Source organism: Dasypus novemcinctus, chromosome 11 (assembly GCF_030445035.2).
Source record: "Dasypus novemcinctus isolate mDasNov1 chromosome 11, mDasNov1.1.hap2, whole genome shotgun sequence".
Classification (NCBI taxonomy): Eukaryota; Metazoa; Chordata; class Mammalia; order Cingulata; family Dasypodidae; genus Dasypus; species Dasypus novemcinctus.
Genome location: NC_080683.1, coordinates 56558982 through 56582684, shown reverse-complemented (window position 1 = coordinate 56582684; position 23703 = coordinate 56558982). Strand labels below are relative to the sequence as shown.

The window sequence follows — 23703 nt, the reverse complement described above, 5'->3', positions numbered from 1 at the left end:
TAAAATGCAAAAGTCACGCCACTCCCCTGCTTAAAGTCCTACTCTTCGGATCAAATTCAAACCCCTTAACGTAGATTAAAGGTACTGCATAATCTGACCTCGTTTACCACCATAGCCTCAAGTCTTGCCTCTTCTCCCTTCAAATCTGTGATTCAGTCATCTTTAATTTACACTTCTGGAGCATATATTGGATTTATTTAAATCCAGGCCTTTGGATGTGTTCTCACAACCTTAAACATTCTTCCTCTTCCTCTTAACTTGGCCTCACTCATCCTTTAGGCTTTAACTTCCTCTAGAAAACCTTCCCTAATCTCCGTAGCTCTGAGATAGGTATCGCTGCTGTATGTCCCAGCACCCTGAATTTCCTCTATTATAGCACTTATCACACTGTATTATAATCACTTATTTACTGGTATATATTCTTCACAAAAGTATAAGCTTTGTGGGGGCAGAAATGTGTCACTAGCACCCAGAACAATTCCTGGTCCAACGTAGGTACTTAGAATATTATTTGATAAATGAATAAAGTAGAGAAGAAATGAAGGAGAAAGTTTCTTTTTGAGAATAGGTGGAGATAAGGTTAAATGAGATTTTATTATGTAAGACCTCCTTTAAAATAGCATGACTAAATTATTTTCTTTTAGTGCAGGAGTTCTTAACAAGGGGTCCATGAGCTTGAACTGAAATTAAAAAATACGTTATTCTTGTGGGAATGTATTGGTGCAGGTGTGCTATACTTATTAAATAATATACAGTATAATGTGGACTTAGTAAGGGGTCTGTGGAACAAAAAACATTAAGAACCCCTGTTTTAGTAAAAAAAAAGAAAGACTACATATGATCTGGAGTGACTGCAGTTAATCTTCAGAAGTTCTTCACACTAATGTCCTCAGTGTCCTCTAGTACATACTTTGGCAACCTCTATGATTTTATTTCTCACCTTGAAATCATTCCTCTACTAACCTGGATCCTACTCAAGTTCTCAAAGTTCTCAATCCTATTAGTATTCTTTTTTCTTTTGTATATATTCTTTTAAAAAAATATTCTTAGATTACATAAATGTTACATTAAATATAGGGTGGGAAGCTGACGTGGCTCAACTGATAGAGCGTCCATCTACCATATGGAGAGTCCAGGTTCCATCCCCAGGGCCTCCTGACCCGTGTGGTAAACTGGCCCACGTGCAGTGCTGCCACGTGCAAGGTGTGCCGTGCCACACAGGGGTGCCCTCACATGGGTCCCCATGAGCAAGGTGTGCGCCCCACAAGGAGAGCCACCTGCATGAAAAAAGCGCAGCCCGCCCGGGAGTGGCGCTGCACACACGGAGAGCTGACACAGCAAGATGACACTACAAAAAGGAGACTAAGCTTCCCAAGTGCCACCTGACAGACACAGAAAAACACACAGAGAGCAGACAATTAGGGGAAAGGGGAGAGAAATAAATAAAATAAATCTTAAAAAATATATATATGTATATATATAGGGTATTCACATATGTCAATCCTACTATGATCTCTTTATGTGTTACTAATTTTGCTTTTAATTTGAACCTCCTCTAAATTTTCAACTTGTATTCTTTGTCTTTCCAATGAGACTGTAAGCATTTTATGGGTAAGATCCATGTTTCTTATTTGCTTCTTAATTCATTGCATACCCTTCAGCCTCGCTTTTTTTTTTCTTTTTTTTTTTTTTTGGTATTGTCCTTTAGTAGTTTCTCATGTCACAGTAAAACTGTAGGGAAAGCAAGAAACACTTTTTGTTTTAACATTTTACTGTGGTAACATATAAACAACTCAAAATTTCCCATTTTAACCACTTTCCTTTGTACAATTCAGTGGTGTTAATTACATTCACAATGTTGTATCCATTACTGAAACATTTTTCATCACCACAAACAAACTCTGTACCAATTAAGCAATAGCTTCATACCTCACCCCTGGCATTTGGTAACCTGTAATCAGCTTTCTGTTAATGAGTTTGCATAGTCTAGGAATTTCATCTAAGTAGAATCATGCTGTATTTGTCCTTTTGTGTCTGGCTTCATTTCATTCAACATGCTGTCTTCAGTGTTTATCCATGTTGTCGCATGTATCAGAACTTTATCCCTTTTTATAGCTGAATATATTGAACATACATTGTATGTATATACCACCTTTTGTTATGCACTCATCTGTTGATGGACACTTGGGTTGCTTATACCTTTTGACTATTATGAAGAATGCTACCATTAACACTGGTGTTCAAGTATCTATTTGAATCCCTGATTTTAATTCTTTTTGGTATATACCATAAAGAACTAGATCGTATGGTGATTCTGTTTAACTTTCTCAGGAACCACCAAACTGTTTTCATAGCAAATGTACCATTTTACATACCCACCAACAGTATACAAGGGTTCCTATTTCTCTGGATTTTAAAAATCATAGCCATTCTAGTGGGTGTGAAGTGGTATCTCATTGGAGTTTTAATTTGCGTTTTCCTGATGACTAATGATGTTCAGAATCTTTTCATTTGCTTAATAGGCATTTATATATATCTTCTTGCAGAAATGTCTATTCAAGTCCTTTGCCCATTTTTTAAATTAGGTTGTTCTTGATCATTTATAATCAAAGAAACCCTAATGTTTTCACCAATATCTGCCCATATACTTTCTGTAATAAAAGTACCTCGAATAAGCAAATTAATGTAAACCATAAGTAGTTTAGAAGTTAACAGTGGTCAAAGGCAGGGGGAATGCAGAATCTATTGTATAATTGGTACAGAATTTCTTTTCAGGGTTATGACAAAATTCTGATAATGGATAGTTGTGATGGTAGCACAACATTGTAAATGTAATGCCGAGAAAATCATATCAAAATATAATAAAGAGGGTTACCTGTTTAGAATGCTCGGAGGGGAGGGTCTGATGCAGGACGGGCTCCTGGGGAATGTCTAAATGCTCATTCTGCCAGAGTGGGTGACACCATGGGGTAGAAACCCAAGTAGTAAGAGTGGGGGTGGACCCACATCCTGGGGAGGACTAATGCCATCCAATAGAGGGAACTGTATCCCTCGAGAGAAAGGGTGGCTCCCAGGGCATTGGGGCAGTTGAGCAAGTTAGGCCCTGAACACTATTCCATCTATCTCTGGAAGTGGCTCCTCAGGAAACGGAGGTTGGCTATCACTGAGGGCACCAAGGTGGAAGGGAAAATGGACGTTAAATGTGTGGAACCAAAGTAAATGGGGGGTAAGAGAGGAGTTTCTTGAGAGTACACAAGGATGGATATAAAACATGTAATATTACACCATAACATATAGGAGATGACAGACTGATAATGTAAACCATAATGTAAAACATAGGATAACTAAAAATGTAAAGAACTGTGTATCCTAAAGTATGCACCATAATGTAAACACAGATGTCACCTTGTTAGAAAGCTAATGTCTCAGACTCTGTACATCACTTTAAGTAAATATGATATGAATAGGGCGTAAGAGTATCACTGTGGAAGGGAAAAGGTTTTCTGGTGGATGTGTGGGAGTGCTGTATATTATATATATACATTGCTGTGATCTAGGACTCCTGTGAAGAAAAGCTGAATAATTAGGGGGGGGGAAAAAAAAAAAAAAAAAAGAAAAAAATAGGATGTGGAATTTTTTCAAGTCAACATTCTTTATCTAAGTTCTTTATCTAACTTTATCCAAGTTCTTTATCTATCCTTTAAACTCATCGCTATATGCCATTCCCTAGTAAGGGACCATGACATTATATTGGGCTTCAAATTTCGGGGAGTTCTGGATCACAGAGTGTTTCAACAATGGCAATGGAGGGATACTGGTATGGGATACCAATGACAGATGATATATGACTGACAGGGAGCTGTACAGAACATATGTCCAGGGTGCATGGTAATGTTTGGATATACTCATAGTGGCAACAATTAAAAACCACAGTAGGGGGGGTACTGGGTTCCTGGCCAGTGGTGCTCTGTCGTGGTCCCTAGGGGAGCAGCGACAGTCTCACAGGTACAGTGGTGGGGACCGGGAGGGAGTGAGGGTTCAACAGTGAGCCCCTGATACTAATGACTATGCTTGTGAGCTGATAAACCCAAAATAATAACAAGGCCTAGAGCAACTTTGTGCCTGGGAATTTCCTTCTGTCAGCCTTCATGTTACTCAAATGTGGCCAGTCTCGAAGCCAAACTCAGCATGTAAATGCAATGCCTTCCCCCCAGCGTGGGACATGACACCCGGGGATGAGCCTCCCTGGCAACGAGGGACCACTATCAACTACCAACTGATGATGCAACTGGAAAATGACCTTATACGGAAGGTTCAATGCGGATCAGCAGAATATCCATGTCTACATAAAATACCATGACTTTAAAATGCTGTTTGACCTAAAGTAAGGGGGAAATGGAAAGGAGAAATGAGTTTATATGGCTACGAGTTTCTAAAAAAGAGTCTGGAGGCTGGCAGAAGGTTTGCCCTCATGCACAACTGAGCAGAGTCAGAGAGACAGATAAAGCAGATACAACCCCCAGATATTGGTTCCTTTGAGGGCTAAAGAGACCCATGGGAGTTATGGTCATGGCCGATGGGGTTAACTACCAGGGCAGATGGCCCCTCTTTGGAAATGGTGTTTATGTGTGATGAATCTGGACTCAGATGGGATCTCCCTTCATAAGACTTTCATGCTAATGTGCTGGAGGTGCAGTTAATGTTGGGGTTTAAGATATAATTAGGGGATTTGAATCTCTGGACTGACAATGTGATAGCCAGATCCTGAGCCTCAACAGACTCCAGCACCTACAATCTGATTTATTGGACTTACCACACTCAGCTAAGATGGAGGTGAAGAAGGACAACCACCACACCATGGAGCCTAGAGTGATTACAACTGAAAATGGGAGGATTGCATCCAGCATCCAGGTGGAATCTGAGCCTCCTCTTGACATAAAGGTGCAATGGACACAACCAATCCAGTGTCCACATAGAAGAGGTGGCATTGGATTGGGAAAAGTGGACATAATGGACAAAGGGTATGGGGAAAGGCAGGAAGAGATGAGAGGTGGAGGCGTCTTCGGGACATGGAGCTGCCCTGGATGGTGCTTCAGAGGTAATCACCGGACATTGTAAATCCTCACAGGGCCTACATGATGGAATAGAGGAGAGTATGGGCCATGATGTGAACCAATGTATATGAGGTGCAGAGGTGCCCAAAGATGTACTTACCAAATCCAATGGATGTGTCATGATGATGGGAACGAGTGTTGTTGGGGGGGGGGAGAGGGGGGGTGGGGGGGTGGGGTTGAATGGGACCTCACATATATATTTTTAATGTAATATTATTACAAAGTCAATAAAAAATAAAAAAATTAAAAAAAAAAAAAAAAACATTGTAAATGTAATTAATGCCACTCAATTGTATACTAAAATGATGAAAATGGCATTTTTATATCATATACATGTTACCATAATAAAAAATGAAAAATCTCTTTCCAAAAACAAAAAGTACCTCATATGTTGAATGCATACAAGTGCTATCTTGCTAGCTTTATGACAAAAGTATACCTGTCTTGTTTTATCATTTCAATTCCTTAAATTTACTATTTACTTCGTTGACTTGATCACACTGACTATGGGAGACAGTATACATAGTGATTAAAGCCATGGGCCCTGTGGTTCAGCCCAGGCTCTAGCTAGCATTTATTAGCAGTATGAATTCAGCTGTAGCCCTTAATCTTTCTGAGTTCCAGTTTTCTCAACTGGAAAATGGGATAATAACAGTATTTTCCTCATGGGGTTGCTGAGAGAACTATATGAGATAATTCCTGTTAAGTATGGAGTACAGCACCTGGGATGTAGTAAGTGTCAGATATAATGATTAGTCACTATAATAAGTTTTTGTCTGATTTTAACATGCTACAAAAGTAAATTTTCTGTAGTTTTTACATGTTAATTTTATGGGTGGTATTTTTGTTAGCTTTTTGAATAGCTATTTATACTTACTATTATATGTGGTATTAATCATTAAAAAAGTAGATTCTTTCAGTAGTTAGGCAGAACTGAATTTGCTAACTTCTGTGTGTTCCACTACTTAGTATTTCATAGTGACCAGGCTGGTTCAAACTGGAACAAGATATCCCTTATGTGGCTTTCTTTTATTATATGATGCAAGATGCTTGTGTCACAAAATGAATTTAGAACTCGTCTCTCTAAATCTTTAGGAGTCAAACCAGAGTTAACTATAGGTAGAGAAAAGTCATGAAGTAAAAACTGATATGCATTATTCTCCAGGGCATAATTCTAAAATAAATCTGTATAAATGATAAGGTACCCTGTGTACTGTTTACTATCTATATCTGTTCCCAGATTTCTCTTAGAAAACATTATAAATTTATAGCCCAACTACAGTGTGTCCTAAACACTGAAGGCAAACCATATTGTGGGGATTCCTTTTTAACTACAGATAAATTGTCACAAGCTCAAAGCCACAGAACCAAGTAAGTAGTAGATCCAGGAATAGAACTGAGAAGGCACTGATTCCTCTGCACATATTGAAACCACAAGGTTTTGCTGCTTCTGCACATAATGATAGGTCATCTGCTGCTGTTTGGTGTGACACATCAGGAGCTGTATGAGAGCACTTTCTAAACGTTAAAACTTTACTTTCTAAAGACCTGCTTAGAAAATAGGAAAGTAGCAAAAGAGCCATTACAAGCACCAGATTATTGACTGATATTTGACTTGGGGTACTTAGTTGCTAGCACAAAGTTTGTGTCTCTACTAAGTTTATTTAAAAAGTTAGAATTTATAAGCATAAAATTGATTTTACTAGCTTTTAATAACGTTAGTTTTTTTTTAAAATAAAGCAAACAAAAGAGTTTCCTTGTTACATTAAGAACATCATCGTAAATATAAGGAATAGAAATAGTTAATGTACCTTTCAGGCTTTCAGAAATTGACTCCACTCCCCCATTTTACTTTGTTTTGCTTCTTTTTGCCTCCTTTTTCCTTTCCCTGACAGGTGGAATGTACTGTCGCCAGTGCCCTTTCCATTTACATTTAAAGGTGTTCACAGTACTCAGTTTACCAATTTATTTTATAAGTTTGTTTAAATAACGTGTGCTTTTAGGGAAATCAGCGATAAATCAAAATTTTAAAACTACGGAAAGACCGTTCAGTATCTGAGGCTAATCTGCCTTCTGTCTTCTTTCTTATGTTAATCTATTACTTATGAAATTAATTGTCAACCTTTTGAAATAATAAGGGAACTATGATAGAACCAGGGAGTTGTCTAATACTATGATATTCTTTACAGAACTGTTCTAGAGAAAGAGTAGGGGGATTTTTAAGGTGGCTAGAAGTTAATGGTGAGACTGACTGAGTTCCCACTAGCATCTTCTTCTGGTATTCAGGAAGATTTTAACCTTTAATCTATTACAATTTTCTTTATGATTGTATTATTTCCTTTGTTTATGAGGATTAGAAATGCACAGGCTTTCAATTATTAAATTTAGTTTATCAAAAATTCTACAAATGCCTGGCTTATAGTTTTATTTAAAAAAGAAAAGTAGATAGACAACCCATTGTGTCTTTTTCTTGGCCCTATTCCTTTCCCTCCGATAGTTTCCAACAAGTGTAACTGATGGGTCATATGGTAAGTTTATGTGTAACATTTTAAGAAACTGCTAAACTTTTTCAAAGTGGCTCTACCATTTTTTTTTTCATTCCTACCAACTGTTATGAGAATTTGTTTCTCCACATATTCACCAGTACTTGATATTGTTTATCTTTTTATTGTGGTCATTCTATAGGTTGGGCATTGGTATTTCCTAATGGTGTTAATTTTCATTTTCCTAATGAATATTGGTCTTGACTATCTTTTCATTTTTTTATTATGCATTTGTATGTCTTTAATGAAATGTCTGTCGAAATCCTTTGCTCATTCTTAGATTGTCTTATTATTGAGTTGCAAGAGTTTTTATATATATGTATTTAAGCAGTTTTATTGAGATATATTCACACACCATATAGTCCATCCAAAGTGTACAATCAGTGGCTCTCAGGGTAATCACAGAGTTGTGCATTCATCACCACAATCAATTTTAGAGCATTTTCATTACTCCACAGAGAAAAACCCCATATTCCTTAGTAGTCACCTCTCAATCAATCCCTCTATCCTTCCCCAGCCCTACATAACCACTAATCTAATTCTGTCTCTATAGATGGATTTATATTTATATTTTATACAAATGAAATCATACCATATGTAGTATGTTGTGTCTGCTTTCTTGCACTTAGCATAATATATATTTTAAATGATTGTAATTATTTTCTTAATTAGAGAAGGTGTAATTCCACATAAAAGTCATATAAAAATACATTCCCATATATCTGCCTATGTTGACACTTAGCATGTACCTCTGTTATAATTAATGAAAAATATTAAAATATTGCTGCTATCTATAGTTTATAGTTTGCAGTAGATATATTTTTCCCATATACCACTCTGTTATTAACATCTTGTAATAGTGAGATATACTTGTTCTAGTTCGTGAAAGACCATTCCTATAGTTGTACTATCAACCACAGTCATTGTCCACAGCAGGATTAACTGTGTTATATAGTCTGTTTATCCTCCCCAAATTTCCCTTTCAACCACATTCACACACAAAATTAGCGCTGTTATTCTCACAATAATGTGCTACCATCCCCTCTATCCATTTCCAAACACATACAATCTACCTAATTAGAAATTCTGTACAGATTAAGCCTCAACTCCTCATTCTCTACTCCTAGTCTATCCCCTCCTAACCTATATTCTAGATTCTAATTCTATGAGTTTGCTTATTTTAGTTCATATTAGTGAGATCATACAATATATATCCATTTGTGTCTGGTTTATTTCATACAACATAATATCCTCAAGGTTTATATATTTTTTATATAAGTCCTTTGTCAGAAATAGATTTATAAATTCTTTCATGTCTTTCCGTTTTCTAAACGTCTGTTTTTTTTACTAGACTGTTTTTAAAGCAGTTTTAGGCTTACAGAAAAATGGAGCAGAAAGCACAGAATTCCCATATATCCTCACCCCCACACAGTTTCCTCTGTTACTAACATTTTGTGTTGGTGTGGTACATTTGTTACAATTGATGAACCAATACTGATTCATAAATTATTTCTGAAGTCCATTGTTTATATAAAGGTTCATGTAAACAATGTGTTTATATGTGTTTTACAGTTCTCTGGACTTTGAAATGTGTATACTGTCACTTACCACTCAATGGTTATCTTTTAAAGTGTAAACATTTTTAATTTAATGAAGTCCAATTATTACTTTTTTTTTTTTTAATGTTGTGCATTGTGCTTTTGGTGTTGAATCTAAGAACTCTTTGCCAACCCTTTCATATCTGCCTGGGCTACATGGAGAGCTTTTAAGCCCATCTGTGGTGTCTTGCTCCTGGATCTCATGTTTTATCCCCAGCTAGTCTGCTGGTCTGCCACTTGTCCCAACCAGGACCACAACTTCAAGCTAGGAGAACAGCAAGTTTTTCTAGTTGCTCTTGGGTGTGAGTGTTAACTCAGCCTCCTCTGGCGGCAAAGCAGTTGGCTTTCAGGGTCTACCTCACCCTGGTAGAAATACTGTCAAAGGTTGGGGGAAGAAGGGAACATCAGAGAAGTCTCAGGCAAACACTCCACAGATTTCTACTTTTCTGTAGTTTCTCAACCACTACTTCTCTTGTGTGGGAGTTATTCAGTGAGGGTGGAGAAGGGGTCGAGAGAGTCTAGAAGATAGCCAGGCCTATCAGGTGAAGTTCAAAAAATATGAACTAGTTGTTTTGGTAGGACCAGAATGGAGAATATGTGCTGGAGAAAGAGTTAGTGGAAGAGCTGCTAGAATAGGATTAGGGTCATAGAGAAAAGTATTTCAGAATGTAATATCTTGGCAGTAGTACAGTTTCAGAATCTTGGCAGTAGAACGTTTAGACCATTAACTTCCTCCTAGTAATACATATTCTGGTGGGTATTCTTTAAAATTCATAAGGGAATTTTTCTCATTCCATTTATTTGAACTAAAAATTATTTCCTTTAAAGATTTAATGGACTAAAGAAAAGAGAAAAAAAAAGATTTAGTGGACTATTGTAGAAAGTCTTCCGAGCAAATAATTAATATTATCTTTTCCAAAAGGACATTGAGAGAAAGGAAAGGAAGGAAAGGAAGAATATATAAGGGCAAGATATTTTAAATGCTGAGGGGGGAAAAATGTCCATTCCATATGAATTCTTTTTTTAAGTAACTTTAAAACAAATATTTTAAAGAGGGGGCATTTAATTATGAAAAAAAAAAATTATTAAAGTAATGATTACTTACATCCAAGAATTTCCCAGGAAATTCAGTCAAATTTCAACAAAACAGAAAAATGTGTTAGTGTCTCATGTACTAAATGTTTAATTTTAGTCTTGTTTTGATTAGACACTTTTTTGTTTATTAATAGACCCTACAGCTATTGAAAGCTTATCTCCCTACTTAATAGTGACTCTAAAAATTAACATAAAAGGAAATTGATTTTGTTTCTTGCTAAACAGTAATTTTGGAATAAAAGCCACATTTTCTACTCAGATAATAGGATTATAATTTCTTTGAACCAGTGTGAAAACATACAAAACAACCTAGACTTCTGGTATGTGTGTTGTGAATACAGGGAGTAGTCTACTCTGATGCAACCCTTTCAAAACAACTGATAGTAGAAGATGTCAGTAGTGAAGATTATTAAGCAATCAGTTATTCTTAATGAAACAAAAATTTATTGATTTCATATTATGTTCACATTATGATCCCTATGCCAAATTAATGTTACTCGAAAGAAGTTTTAGGCTTTCAGAAACCTTTTAATCTAGTTGAAAAGTCACATACACACTAGCGGTTTTAGAACCAAAATAAGTAGGACAAATATTTGCAACGAGTTCAAAGAATCAAAATTCACTTGGGCTGAAAAAGTTAAGAAAGTTTCAAGAAAAAAGTAGATTTGGGACACATCCATCAAAAGTATGATTTTTTAATGGCAGGCCATTCAAAAAGAAATGGAAAGGAGATGGCTATGGTATATTTTGGAGAGACAATGAAGGTATTAGCCTAGTGGAGCAAGGACTCACACTGGAATTCAGTGATAGATAATCCAGATGAAAGGGTAACATAGAAATATAAATCCTGCAGGCTAGAAGCAGCAAAACCAATTAGGATATTTCTGTAGTCCTGGAAGGAACAAGAGTGATTTATTTGGACATAAGAATGCTTTGATAGTAGAAATGACAAGTCATGGTAATTAACTGAATGTTAAGAGTTTATAAAAGGAAATAGAAGATAACTACTTCAATCTTTTGACCTCCGATGTGTAAAAATTTTTGCTCTTACCCCACCCCAACCCCAAAATGGTGAAGTTGAGCATTGGGATTCTGTGTTTGTTTTGAAATTTCTATTAAAATGATTGAGTTTAAATATGAGATTTGATCTGGAAATAAAAGATGTTGGCTTAAGTGTTGAAGAGATAGACTTTACTTTGGAGAGGCTGGGCCACTGTGAAAAACCTGGGCCTCTGCTTAATAGCTTTGTGTTAACTGTTGGTTTGTAGTAAAATGAGCCCCTAAGGACTGTTCAGTCTTCTCACTAATTTATAATGACTTTTCCTCCAGTTATTCTGAGCAAGTTTTACAGTACTTTTTAGTGAGATGACACCTTAATTTTAGTCTTAGAAATTGGTACTACTTAAAGGTATAGATAATAACCTACACTGTAATAAAAAAATGATTAATTATAAACTTAAAGCTTACTTTAAACAATAAATCTTTTTCTTTTTCCCTTTTCGGAACAATTAAAAATTTTTCAATAAGTTTTTATGGATGAAATGCTGTCATTTCTGGGATTTACTTTCAAATATTTCATTGAAAAGCAAAAATGAAGTGGGGATGGGAGATTAGTTGGAACAATTGTGGAAAAATGTTATAATTGTGGAAGCTGGATGATGGGTGCATGGGGACTCATTATACTATTCTATTTTTAAGTATGCTTGCTACAGCATTCTGTTGTAGGGCTAAATAATGAAGTTAGTAAACTACTAAGTAATGTGTTTTAGTGAATTGGCAGGCTCTGGAACACTGCCTGGCCAAAGTTCTCAATATGTTTGATCTGTGTATGTTAAAATATAGGGAGTATTTATGAAAATGTCTATATTGCTGTAATTATTACTTAAGTATATTATACATAGAAAAAAGAAGGAAAGAAGTTTAGCATTTTGTTAACACTCTTTATTCTGGTTGGGGAACTGATAAAGATTTTTATTTTCTTCTTTCTATTTTTCTTATTTTCCAAATTTTCTACAATGAATAGGCATTGCTCTTATAATTATAAAAATGAAGTAAACATTGTTTCAAAGTCATAAATAAATCATTGGACCAAGTTAGGCCACATGAAATAGGCTAAGAGAGGAAATAAAATAAGTGCTAAGTAGAAAATGAAGTATTCTACTTTCCATTACAGATTAGAATCATGATCTAGTAGAATTTTAGAGGTAGAAATTACCTCCTGCAGGCTCTTTACTATGGAAATCAGACAATTTAGGACAGCAAAGTTGAGGAAAAAATTGAGCAAACAGCTTTCAAACCCCTCAGTGATAAGCATGTGGAGAGCATTTTAATAAATTCCAAGTACAGACTTGCTTGGGTTGTAATTCTAGACCCCTCATTTATTATCTTTGTGACTTTGAGCAAGTTATTTAATTTCCTCTGTCTCTGTTTCCATATCTATAAAACAGAGACAGTAATTATATCTATTTCATAGTGTTAAATGATTTAAGACCTCTCAATTTTAAGTGAGGGAATACATGTAAAATACCTGTGCTTGGTACATAGTAGATAATAAATAAATATTATAAGAATTTATTATTATTTATTTTGCCTAAAAAGTGTGTTTTTCTGTATTTAAACTTTATTTTTAAAGGAATGACCTCATTTTTATAAGCATATTTACAACCACTATATTCTGTTATTTCATGCTAATGGTATTAGAGGCAAATTTTATCAGAGATTACCTTTAGGTTGACAATTATGCTCATTTTTCATATCATGAAATTAACTTTTCCACCTAGCAAATCCTTTCACCCAGTTCTCTTTCTTATTGTTGTTTACTATTGACACTTTCTTCACTTTTTTCCATTTACTATATTACTATTGTGTAAGGTCAGAGTGTGGTCATAATTTTATAATATGTGTATATTGCATGAAAGCATTTTATAGTTAGTAATTAATTAATCTCTTATCCATATTATCACCATATATAGGAGAAATGATACTCCATGGTGAAAATTCTGTGGAAAGCAATATAGGAGCTGTTTTAAGGGGTAGGGATAAGAGAATATAGTTTAGAGACAAAAGATTTTCAGTTGAGGCAAGCAGAAGTCTGCTAAACAGCTACTTTATGGGCCCTAATGATTCTCATTTGCCACCCACCCACACTCTTGAGAACAAATTAAAGGCTTGCTTTTTCCTTCTTCATCTTCAAAATTTTGCTACATATTTCCAAATCAAGTGTTTCTCTTGGCCAGGGTACACCAAGAGTTGTATCTTTTCTGCTTTGTTTTTCCATTATAAATAACATTTATTTGAAAAAAAAAGCATGACTGCATTTTTCCATCCCTAATCCAAATTCCTCCTTCACGCCAGATTATTCTATAAACTTCTAGTTTACGTTAAATTCAAGCATACTTTTTCTTCTAAACTTCAGCCTATTTACTTAATTCTCATTCATAAGGGCATTGTGTTACTTTCTAAATTGCCCTTTTCTCTTTTTCCACTCAGGCTTATATTGATGAAATCATTCCTGTTGTTCACAATTCCTTTTTCCAAGACTTTAGTTGCTTTGGCAGAAGTAGGATGGGAGTGGGTGGCAGAATGCCTTAGTTAATAGACATTTTTTTAATATTTCCATTTGGCTCTGCTTTTGTTAATAAAGTATTTTATCAAGACTTTAACAGAAGTAAATATTTTTTCGATTCAAAGGTAAATTATTCATTTTGTATCCTCAGTGTGTTATATCCCAGAAAAGACATGGTAGAGTTTATGATCAGGCAGCGCTAACTGCAAATTCCCTTCCGCAGTTTATTAGCTGTCTGAGGTTTCCCTTACCTATAAAATTGTACCCAGAGGTTAAAAGAGAAAATATCTGTAAATTAGGTTCGTCCAGCAACTACTTATTATGTGCTTATCGATATTATGAGAATATAATGCATTCTCTTTTGGACTTTTCAGTTTGAGGTACCGTGGGATATTCAAGGAAAATTATCCTCCAGGCCATGAGATATACAAGGGTGAAATTCACAGGAGTGGACTAGAGATGTAAAATTGGTGAAGGAAATCAGGAGCCTATTGAGATTACACCAGGAAATGTAAATGTGTATGTGTGTGTATGTATATGCTGTTACCCACGTGCGGAGTCATGGTTTAGGAAAAGGCACAGAAAGCTCTAATATGTTAAGAAGCCTAGAGAATAGAATTTCAAGAAAAAGGTAAACAGCATCAGTAGAAATACATCAAAGAGTTCTAGTAAATTAATTATTTAAACAATATTCATTGGATTTTCAGTAAGGAGATATTATTTTGACTTTAGAAAAGCAAATTTAGTAGAGTTGTGAGGGCAGAAGGTACATTGAGTGATTGAGCAGTAAATAAGAGATAAACTGTCAATTATTCTTTCAAAAAGATGAAATAAAAATAGGAAAGACATAAGATCAAGGGAGGATTTTTTTCCTTCTGATACTAGAGACTTGGTTTTATTTATTGGTTGAGAAGAAGGAACCTGTCCAGAGGGAGTTATAAGTATGAGCAAGAGCGGTATGAAGTGTGAGCAAGGAGGTATGGGAATGTGGACACCAGCAGATAAGTTGCCTTGAAAAATAATAAAAATAAATACCTTATTCTCTGATGTTTGGGAAATATAGCTAAGGATGGATATGGGAATGGTGAACAGTTGAGGGAGATCATGAATTATGTTCTCATTATGCCAATAAGTAGGAGCAAAGTGAAGTGGTCAGTATTTAAAGGGATTGGGGAAAGTTAGGAATAGCTGTTGAGTATAATAGAAGTGGAACCTGAGCAAGGAAAACTAAAAGGAATCACTGTGGTTGAGAGTCTAGCTGTGGTTGGAGACCATAAATGTATACTATCAAGATCTTCACAGCTAAATGTCTTTCTCTGGCAACTCTCAGATACCTGGGTAATCAATAATGTTAGTGCCCTTTGCCTTGAGTGGATAGATGGATGGATGGTAATATGAATAAAGGAATAGATAAGTAAGATCATTTATTTCAGAAATAAAAGTCCATCCTTATATACTTCAAAACGTGATGGCTCTTCATTGTTTGGCCACTGCTGTAGAATAAAAGCCAGAGTCCCAAGCTGGACTTTAGGGTTTCCAAAATAAAATTCTGACCTTGTCTTTCACTGTACCTTAGGCTACATGTAGCCCTACATTATAGACAAATAAGGACTTCTTGCCATTTTTTTAAACCATTTGTCTGTCTCCACCTTTTACCTCCATTATTTTGCTGCTTCCATTTCCTCAGCCTGTAAAACCCTGAATGTCTACCTTTGTAATCATAACTATTGATAAAACTTAGTTCACTAGTCATTTGTTTCAGCTGGAAATGAAGTCTGTCCTCTGAATACCTACAATTCTTTATTACTTTTCATTTATTTCTTAGGATTTTTGTTTTTACTAAATTGTAAATTCCTTGAGGATTGGGACCATATCTTTGGTCATCTTTGTATTATTTCACAATACCACTATACTGCCCTTCCTATAGTAAGCATGCAGTAACATTGGCTGAATAGACATTGCATTACATGTTTATACTAACTAGAGCAAGACAGTACTTTTTAATAGAAGATAATTTATGCCTTTCCTGTGGGCTATTTTTTAAAGGCTTCTTAACTGTTATTTCATTAGCCTCTTTTAATTTGAATTTTTTATCCCATAGGTATGGCATGAATTGCCTTATTCAGTTTGAAGATTTTGCCAATGTGAATGCATTTCGTCTCCTGAGGAGGTATCAATACCAGTATTGCACATTCAATGATGATATTCAAGGTAATTAAATTTTTACTGCATATGGATCAAGAACTTATCCTGAATTATTTCATGATTGTATAATAATTCTGATTCAGTAAGCATTACTAAATGCTTGGAATTATGCTGTCACACAGTTACTTCTCATTTAATATCATATGTTTGAGAAAAATGTTATGTGACTCTAGGATATATCTTATTATCTGTGACTAGCAGAAAACATTCAGAAATCAGATAAAATCCGTAGTGATTACAGCTAAACAAAGAATGAAATGCATGAAAATGTTATTATTCAGTGTTTAATAATAGAGATATATATACTTCTGTCTTCAGCCTTGATTCAATCAGCCACAATTTATAAGCTTCACCCCAACAAGAGCTGCCTGTATGCATAGTATACCACATTTTAGTATTTGTGTTTGATTGTAGATGCTTGACTACCTGCCTTTATCTAAACTGCCTGTATCTTTCTCTATAAGCACTTCCTTATTTTAATATTTTTTTTACTAGAGAAGTTGTACAGACAAATCATACAGAAAATACTGAGTTCCCTTTTATACTCCCCCCATTATTAATACCTTGCATTAGTGTGGTACCTTTGTTAGAATATTGTTAATAATTGTACTATTAGCTGTAGTCCATGGTTTATATTATGGTTCATTGTGTTGTACAGGCCTATGTTGTAGTTACTTATAATTTTCATTCTAGTAACATATATACAATCTAAAATTTCTACTTTTAACCACATCCAAATAGATAATCAGGACAAGCACTTCTTTTTTAACCCTCTCTAGATCCACACCTACTCAATCCTGTGTCCAATGCCAGTATCCTATTCTATTAAGGACAGAGTTAGAGGAAAAATCATGGGCAGAGGTCATAAGGGGAAGACCATAATGAGTTCTAGCAACTTAAAATAAGCTCGCAGATGGCTTCCATTTCACCAATTCCAATGGGCACTTTTTGGTGTTTTGAATTCTTGGTAGCATTTGACATTGTTGACCTCAGCCTCCTCCCTGAAACACACTCTTTTACTGTCTTCTATGTCACAACACTCTGTGGCTTTCTTCCTACCTTGTTGACTGCTCTTCTTATTTTTTTGCTAGTTTAACCTTTCCCAACTATTAAACAACAGAAGAAGACTTGTTCTTAGACTCTTTTTTAAAAATTTATATATATATTTTAAAGATACTTACATTACATAAATGTTACATAAAAAACAGTAAAGATTCCAATATACCCCATTCCCCCCACCCCCCACATTTTCCCACATAAACAATATCCTTCATTAGTGTGGTATATTCACTGCAATTGATAAAAACATTTTGGGGCATAGCACTGAGCATGGATTATAGTTTACATTGTAGTTTATACTCTCTCCCAACCAATTCTGTAAGTTATGGGAAGATCTATAATGGCCTATATCTGTCATTGCAATGTCCTTCAGGACAATTCCCAAGTCCTGAAAATGCCCCTTTATTATACCTGTTTTTCCCTCACATTGCCCTCAAAGCCTCCAGTGGCCACTACCTCCACATCAGTGTTCTAATTTCTTCCATTGCTAGAATTACAATAAATTTATAGTAGAATACCATAAGTCCACTCTAGTCCATAGTTCATTCCCCAATCCTCTAAGCTCTTTTGTTGTCTTCATTGTATATGTAGAAGTCACAAGTTCCATTATCAGATTTATATCTCTCACTCAGTCTTCTTTGAATTCCAGATCCATATACCCAGTGTTTACTTAGAATCTCCTCTTGAATATCTCAAAGATATCTCATACTCAACCTAACTAAAATCTGTTATTTCCTAACCAAACCTGGGCCTCCTCTAGTGTTCTCCTTCTCAGTGAATATCTGACATCTTTTTCTCGACTCTCCCCTCCTATCACCAAATCCTCCTGATTTCCTATTCTATATATCTGCATCTTCCATAGACATCTCTCCTTCATGCTAGTGCAAGTTTCCATCATATCTCCCCTAACATTTTCCTAAGTAACTACCCTTTACTCACTCTTTTCCTCACATGTACTCTGTTAGTATTTCTATGATTTACCAGATACTCATCTAAGTGCTGAAGATTCAGTGGCAAATCAAGACTTAGTTTTCTTTTTGCTATAAAAATCTAGTTATAGTACCCCTTCCAATACTTTGTTTTCTATTGCACATAGGGTAAATATTAAAATTCTGAGTGTGGTCCACAATGCATAGTCTGAACCCTGCCTCTCTTAGTCATTATTTTTGTCATTCTAGCTAGAGCATCCTTTCCCAATTCCTGAAATGAGCAAGGCTCCTTCCTACTAAAAGGTTTATCTACATAGTGATCCTTTTTCCTAGAATATTCTATTCTCCCATCTTTAAATATATTTTTTTAAAGATTTATTTCTCTCCCCACCACCCCACATTGTCTGCTCTCTCTGTCCATTCACTGTGTGTTCTTCTGTGTCTGCCTGAATTCTTACCAACCGGCACTAGGGATCTGTGTCTCTTTTTGTTGCATCATCTTGCTTTGTCAGCTCTCCGTGCGTGTGGCACTATTCCTGGGCAAGCTGTGGTTTTGTGCGGGGCAGCTCTCCTAGTGCAGAGGCCACTCCTTGTGCAGGGAGCACCCTTACCTGGGGGCATCCCTTACCTGGGAGCATCCGTGAGTGGGCCGGCACTCCTTGCACACAGCAGCACTGCACATGGACCACCTCACCACATGAACCAAGAGGCAGGCCCTGGGTATCGAACCCTTGGACCTCCTATATGGTGGGCAGATGCTCTATCTGTTGAGTCATGTCTACTTCCCCCATCTTAAAATCTTGACTCAATCATGACTTAATGACATTCTCAGGAAATCCCTGTGTCTGGGTCACATATACCTATTACAGGCTTTCACAACACTTTTTATTTTCCCTTGTGTTACTATAGCCACAATTATATTTATTTATGTAATTTAAAAATTAATCTCTCCTTCTGCACAAAAGATTTAAGTTCTGTGAGTCCAGGGAACTTGGCTGTTTTGCTTATCATTATATCCCTTGAGATTAATACAGTTTCTAGACCATAGCAGGCACCTAATATTAGTGGAATGAATGAATGTAGTATGTCTAATGCAGGGTTTGGTAAACTACAGCTTGTAGGCCAAATCTGGCCCACCATCTGTATTTCTAAATCAGGTTCTATTAAAACAAAGTCATGCAAGAGAACTTCTGGGAAGATGATGGAGGAGAAAGCTCCAGGATCCACTACTCCTCTGGGAAACAGCTGGTAGGTAGGCAGGAACTGTCTGGAGCAGCTATTCTGGGGATCAGGAGGTCAGGGGAGCACTGTATAGTATCCAGGGAAAAGCAGAACGAAGAGACTGAGAAACTGTGATAAAAAACTGTGAATGACTCCTTCCATTGCAGCAGCCTGCACCCATCCCCTACCCTTGAGGTGAACAGCTTCAGGTCCAGTCCCTGGTTGGCTGCTGCAGACCAAGAAGGACTTGGAAGCGCTCTTCCCCAGGAAGGGAGTGGGGTGTGTATGGCCACAACTGTGTACTGGCCAGAGCTTTTGACTGACTAATTTAGATTGCTGGCTCCTGACTTGGAACTTCTGTTTGGACAGGGACTGCTATGGCTATTATTTCAATGTGGCCCCAAGAGGGGCAGGGCTGATATGAGGTTTTAAGACATACTCCTTCATAAGGGCTTGGGGGAACAGTTTGCTCAAGAGTGCCATCTGCTAGACAGGCCAAAAAAGCATAGCTTCAAGTAGCCAACAAAAAGGCTTTTTGGTATCTTTCATGAACCCTTTCCCCATGGCCCTTTAGATCTGGTCTGTACCATTCATGGATCCCTGGCCCTGTTTTGCCTGTGAAATTCTGAATTAGGTGACCCTCCTCCCAGTATTTGCCATCCAGGCAAAAGCAGCTAGAGGAAATGAAAGGATGGTAACAACAACCAAAATAAGACTATAGAGGCAAAGAAAAAAAAAAACAAAACAGAACAGATCAAGATTCCCAGAGAAGGTACAGTGGGAAGGAAGCTTTCTCCTAGGATGAAACATTTGCACAAACAGAGGAATCTTAAGAATGATACTGCATACCCAGGGCAAAAATCCAGTGTAGAAGAGTTGAATAAATCTGATAACATAAACACCGTCAATTCTAAAGATCTAGAATAAGTTGCACCAAGTGTCGAAGAAGAGCCTTGACACAAAACCCATCAACAATAATGCCCTAGACAAGATAGAGAAACTGACCTTCAGAGTAAACTCATCAAGATAATCATATGCCTAGACAGCAGCAAAAACCTGCAAGCCATGCTAAAAAGAACAGGAATATATGGCCCAATCAAAGGAAGAAATTAAAAAGTCAGAGGAAGCACAGAATTTAGAACAGCTAATTGAAGATGTTCAAACAAATTTCATAAGTCAATTTAAGGAGATAAAGGAAAATATGACTAAAGAGATATTAAAACACTGTGTGAGCATAAAGAAGAATTTGACAGTTTGAAAAGAAACATAACAATTTATGGGTATGAAAGACACCATAGAAGAGATTAAAAATACACTAGAGGAGCAATGCAAGATGGTCTCCGCCTCAGGCTTGGGAGAAAAAGTTTCTCTCAATTTCCAACTGTTGGAAGAACTCAGGGCCAGAAAGAAGGAAGAGATAGCACTGTTAGCTGGGTCTAGAATATGATGAAGACATAACACTTACAAGATGGACATGGATGATAATTGGGCCTCTAAGAACAATGTGTGTAAACCAAATACACAGTCTTAAAATAGAATGTGGGCCTAAATACCAAGAAGCACCCCTTTTGGAAAACTTGTAACAAAAATTAATATGAATGGAGTTAATAGTTCTAATGGAGTGGTGGAATCAAGACCTATATCAGTGCTATCAAAATGGTAGAATTCATATAGCATCAAAGTTATCCTGCAAGAGCTTTGGTGCCTAATGATGTAAAAGAAAATAGTAAACTCCTTCAACTACCTGAAAGACAATATTACAGCAATTAATCAAAAAGAAAAACCACTAGCTCTCCCCCTTCTCCATTTAATTTAAGCCGTGTTCATTTTCAACAATAGTAAATTTTCTAAATATATCTCATAGACCTCAAAGTACTAGAAAGGAAGCTCCCATACAAAGGCATTTTATTTTAAGATACTGTGAATGATGCTAATTTTTTGGCCATTTGAAATACATAAGTTGAGCTGTATCCATTCATACTGTCAAATGTAGCCACTGCCCATGAAGTTGAACTTCTGGGATCTAGAAAATAATGATTCTCATCCTAACTGGTGGGGCCCATGTAATTCAGTTGTGAAAAGACAATATCATACACTCTCCTTGTCACTGATTACATGGCCTGGGAGCTCTCCTTTTTCTCCCATTGCTTTCCCCTACCTCCTTCTTTCCCTCCCTCTCTTAACAGCTATCCAGATTGGGGTAGCTTATTAGAATAGATGTGAAGGTTTCAGGTCTCATCCTGTTTGACTGTTGCTGGATGTATGGGTGCTTTGTGCCCTACCCCCCCCAGTTTCTTTTTTTTTTTTTAAGTGTTAAATGGCTCCACCCTTCCAAGCCTTCATTCTTTCCTCCCTTTCCTCCATTCCCACCTTGGCTGAAGAATAGATTGTAACCCCCTTCTCCCCTCTGAAATTGGCCTTTGGTGAGAAATTCCTTCAGGGCTTTCCCCATCTCTTCCCCCACCCCCCTAATTTATTAGGGTGCTGCTTTTCTATTCCTCCTCCTGAAGCCCCTTCCTGTACCATCACCACCCGAAACTTTCTATGACTTTTCCTTGTTTTGGTTACAATCCATCAGGTAAGGTTGAAAAGAGTATCTGATATCCCTCATTTTGTTTTGGAATCACATTGCTTTATTTTTCACAATTCCGGGAAATGAAAATTGAGTCTTCAGCACTGCCTCCCTCTGCTGTCCTCTGATGCATTTTTTAGCTCCAGTTTTTTTTCGAAGATTTATTTAATTTATTTATCCCCCCACCCCGTGGCCCCACTGTTTGTGCTCCCTGTTTGCTCTCTGTGTCCATTCATTGTGTGCTTTCTCTGTCTGCTCATCTTTTCTTTAGGAGGCACTGGGAACTGAACCCGGAACCTCCTGTGTGGGAGACGGGTGCTCTGGTTTTGAAGCAGACGTGGCTCAACTGATAGAGTGTCTGTCTGCCATATGGAGGGTCCAGGGTTTGGTCCCCAGGGCCTCCTGACCCATGTGCTAAGCTGGCCCACATGCAGTGCTGCGGCACACAAGGAGTGCCATGCCATGCAGGGGCGTCCCTGTGTAGGGTACCCCCACGTGCAAGGGGTGCACCCTGCAAGGAGAGCTGCCCTGCATGAAAAAAGGGCAGCCTGCCCCGGAGTGGCACCGCACACACGGAGAGCTGACACAGCAAGACAACACAACAAAAAGGAGATGCAGTTTCCTCGTGCCGTCGGATAATGCAGGTGGACGCAGAAGAACACACAATGGATGGAGAGAGAGAGCAGACAATGGAGGAAAAGGGGATAGAAATAAATAAAAAATAAATCTTTAAAAAAAAAAAAAAAAAAAAGAACAGTCATCAGGGTTACTCAGACCTGCCAGCTCTCAAAGTCCTTTGTGTTTAAACTTGGAGAAAGGTCACATAGAGACACGTCTGAGTATACACAATCCCTCTGAATGGTTTCCTTTTCTTGTAATTCCTTTTGCTTTTAACAATTGGAGTTTTGAACAAACAGGGCTCTCATTTGGTCATCCTTGCAATCCATTTGAATGTAGTTTGGAATCTGGCAACTGGAACAAAATCAACCTTGAATTCAGGAGGTAACTTTGGTTTCCATGCTGCTGCCTCTCATGATCCTCCGCAGGGGTTAAGAAACAACTCGGTGTGCACAGCAGACCCCTGAAATTGCTGGGCTTGACTTCCTAACAAATTGCTGCATTTTTCCACTTTGCTGTTCAGGACCACTAAATGCTAAAATGTGGAAATATCCCAAAATAAAAGTAATTTGTTGAATCTTTGTGTGTGTGTATGTGTAAACCACCTTTAGAAGCAGAAAGTATCAAGTCTAAAAAGCACAGTATTTCCATTAATCTTTTTTACTGGGGAAAACTTTAGTTCTAAGGTTTTAACATCCTGTAAGTAAAGTTAAACTTAATACTATTTATTAATTTAAGTAATTAATGCTTAGTAGTATTCCATGAGGCTTTTTTTTTTTTTTGGTCAGACCATTGCCCTATTTTAATATAATTTTTTTAAAAGCATGCATTAAGAAAATACACTAAAGGCAGGCAATAGCAGATTTGAACAGGCAGAATAAAGAATCAGTGAAGAAAAAAAATAGGATATACAAAATTTTACAGACAGAAGAACAGATAAAGAATGGAAAAAATTGAAGAGTCTCAGAGAACTGAATGAGAGAATGAGGCACACAAACATACTTGTCATTCATGTCCCAGAAGGAAAAGAAAGGAAAAAGAAAAGTTGTAGAAAGAATAATTGAGAAAATAATGATGGAAAATTTCCCAACTCTTATGAAAGATGCAAACATACATTCCCAAGAAGTACAGCATACTCCAAACAGAATAAATCCCAATAGACATACTCTAAGACCAGACACCAA

General features: G+C 36.8%; 1 protein-coding gene across 1 annotated transcript in view; it reads left to right on the top strand.

Moving 5' to 3' along the window:
* Positions 1-23703, top strand: part of ME1 (malic enzyme 1) — a 238350-nt gene that overhangs the window by 163427 nt on the left and 51220 nt on the right. The window contains exon 7 of the mRNA XM_023589983.3: positions 16017-16126. Coding sequence (XP_023445751.1) covers positions 16017-16126 — 110 coding nt within the window. The remainder of the gene's footprint in view (positions 1-16016; positions 16127-23703) is intronic.